The sequence below is a fragment of the Electrophorus electricus genome, chromosome 13 (genome assembly GCF_041902795.1).
Source record: "Electrophorus electricus isolate QZ-2024a chromosome 13, ASM4190279v1, whole genome shotgun sequence".
NCBI classification, from domain to species: Eukaryota; Metazoa; Chordata; class Actinopteri; order Gymnotiformes; family Gymnotidae; genus Electrophorus; species Electrophorus electricus.
Genome location: NC_137509.1, coordinates 1232501 through 1235000, shown reverse-complemented (window position 1 = coordinate 1235000; position 2500 = coordinate 1232501). Strand labels below are relative to the sequence as shown.

The following is a 2500-nucleotide window of genomic DNA, read 5'->3' as shown; positions in this document are numbered from 1 at the left end:
ACTCAGTTAGACAGGTTAGACAGGTGTGACTCAGTTAGACAGGTTAGACAGTATGACTCAGTTAGACAGGTATGACTCAGTTAGACAGGTTAGACAGGTGTGACTCAGTTAGAGAGGTATGACTCAGTAAGACAGGTGTTGCTCAGTTAGTCATTGTAGACAGGTATGACTCAGTTAGACAGGTGTTGCTCAGTTAGTCATGGTAGACAGGTATGATTCAGTTAGACAGGTGTGACTCAGTTAGACAGGTTAGACAGGTATGACTCAGTTAGACAGGTTAGACAGGTATGACTCAGTTAGACAGGTGTGACTCAGTTAGACAGGTATGACTCAGTTAGACAGGTTAGACAGGTATGACTCAGTTAGACAGGTGTTGCTCAGTTAGTCATGGTAGACAGGTATGATTCAGTTAGACAGGTGTGACTCAGTTAGACAGGTTAGACAGGTATGACTCAGTTAGACAGGTTAGACAGGTATGATTCAGTTAGACAGGTGTGACTCAGTTAGACAGGTATGACTCAGTTAGACAGGTTAGACAGGTATGACTCAGTTAGACAGGTGTGACTCAGTTAGACAGGTTAGAGAGGTATGACTCAGTTAGACAGGTTAGACAGGTAAGACTCAGTTAGACAGGCGTGGCTCAGTTAGACAGGTTAGACAGGTGTGACTCAGTTAGACAGGTTAGACAGGTATAATACCACAGGTTACATAATCATATAATGATGTCACATCTTTGCCTTTCTTCTTCTTTACCTGTCCTTCTCTTCCTGTCTAGGTTACCACGGGTAACCGTACCAAGCACTATGTGTCATACCGCAGGAATGAGTTTATTCAGATGAGGTTCCCCAAGTATGCCCTACCCAAGGTACGTCCCGCAAATGTCCCGCAAATGACCTGCCCTGACCCCTCCACACCACCTCTGCTTCTCCTGCACACATGGCCTTCATAATGATGTAGAACATTCTGTTAACAGCAGCAATGTTGGATAAGAATTAAATTAATATCTTTATCTGTTTTAACTGAAAATTATGCTGAGCTCAAAGCCTCCAGAGGAGAGCTGAGAGAATAGGAACACACACACACACACTCACACGCATTCACACACACACACACACACACACACACACACACACACACACACACACACACTGACACGCATTCACACACTTATGCACTCACACACACACACACACACACACACAATGCTCCTACACATATACTTGCAAAACCTCCACATACACACTACATACACACTCATACACACACGCACACACACACACACACACACACACACACACACACACACACACACACACACACAGACACACTCTATCTCACAGTGGTCCTACACTCATACATATAAAACCGAAGTTAAAGAACTCGGGCAAGGCTTCGGTCTGTCTGCTAACGAACACTCGACACAGGAAACACATCAGTGGTGAGTCAGTCTGCACTGGTGGCCAGTGACGTTTACGCATGATTTTAAAGTCCTCATGGTAGGTCCTAGATACATTTGTGAAGTGTTAGATCTACAAATATGTGGAAGGTCACTGAGGTCCTCTAGACAAAAGCTTCTGGTTGTTCCTGGACCTGGTCTGAAATGAGGGGTGTGTGTGAAGGGGGCGTGTGTAGGAGGGCGTGTGAGGGGGTGTGTGTAGGGGGGGTGTGTGAGGGGATGTGTAAGGAGGGGCGTGGGGGGGGTTGTGTAGGGTGTGTGTGTGGTGTGTGTGAGGGGGTGTGTAGGGGGCGTGTGAGGGGGCCTGTGAGGGAGGGGCGTGTGGGGAGTGTGTAGGGGGGCGTGTGTAGGGGCGTGTGAGGTGGTGTGTAGTGGGCGTGTGTAGAGTGTGTAGGGTGTGTAGGGGGCGTGTGTAGTGTGTGTAAGGGGCGTGTGTAGAGTGTGTAAGGGGCGTGTGTAGGGTGTGTAGGGGGCGTGTGTAGAGTGTGTAGGGGGATGTGTCGTGTGTAGGGTGTGTAGGGGGCGTGTGTAGAGTGTGTAGGGTGTGTAGGGGGCGTATGTAGTGTGTGTAAGGGGCGTGTGTAGGGTGTGTAGGGGGCGTATGTAGTGTGTGTAAGGGGCGTGTGTAGGGTGTGTAGGGGGCGTGTGTAGTGTGTGTAAGGGGCGTGTGTAGAGTGTGTAGGGTGTGTAAGGGGCGTGTGTAGGGTGTGTAGAGTGTGTAGGGGGATGTGTCGTGTGTAGGGTGTGTAGGGGGCGTGTGTAGAGTGTGTAGGGTGTGTAGGGGGCGTGTGTAGAGTGTGTAAGGGGCGTGTGCATTTACAGTCTTCCCCTTGATATCAGGCTTTCAGATTCCACATCATCTTTGAAGAAGCATCTTAAAGCCTCTAATATTGTTTAGCTTTTATGGGCTGCATGCTAATTTGCATGTGTATGAATGCATGTGTACACATACACACAGATGTGTATGTGGCTCAGTGGTGGCTCAGTGGTTAAGATCTTTGACTCTCCATTGCTCAAGTTGTACTCAGTCATAACTGTAAGTTG

General features: G+C 48.3%; 1 protein-coding gene across 3 annotated transcripts in view; it reads left to right on the top strand.

Moving 5' to 3' along the window:
• Positions 1-2500, top strand: part of sorcs2 (sortilin-related VPS10 domain containing receptor 2) — a 230121-nt gene that overhangs the window by 178916 nt on the left and 48705 nt on the right. For all 3 annotated transcript variants that reach the window (XM_081725448.1, XM_081725449.1, XM_081725450.1), the window contains exon 8: positions 776-865. In XM_081725448.1, coding sequence (XP_081581574.1) covers positions 776-865 — 90 coding nt within the window. The remainder of the gene's footprint in view (positions 1-775; positions 866-2500) is intronic.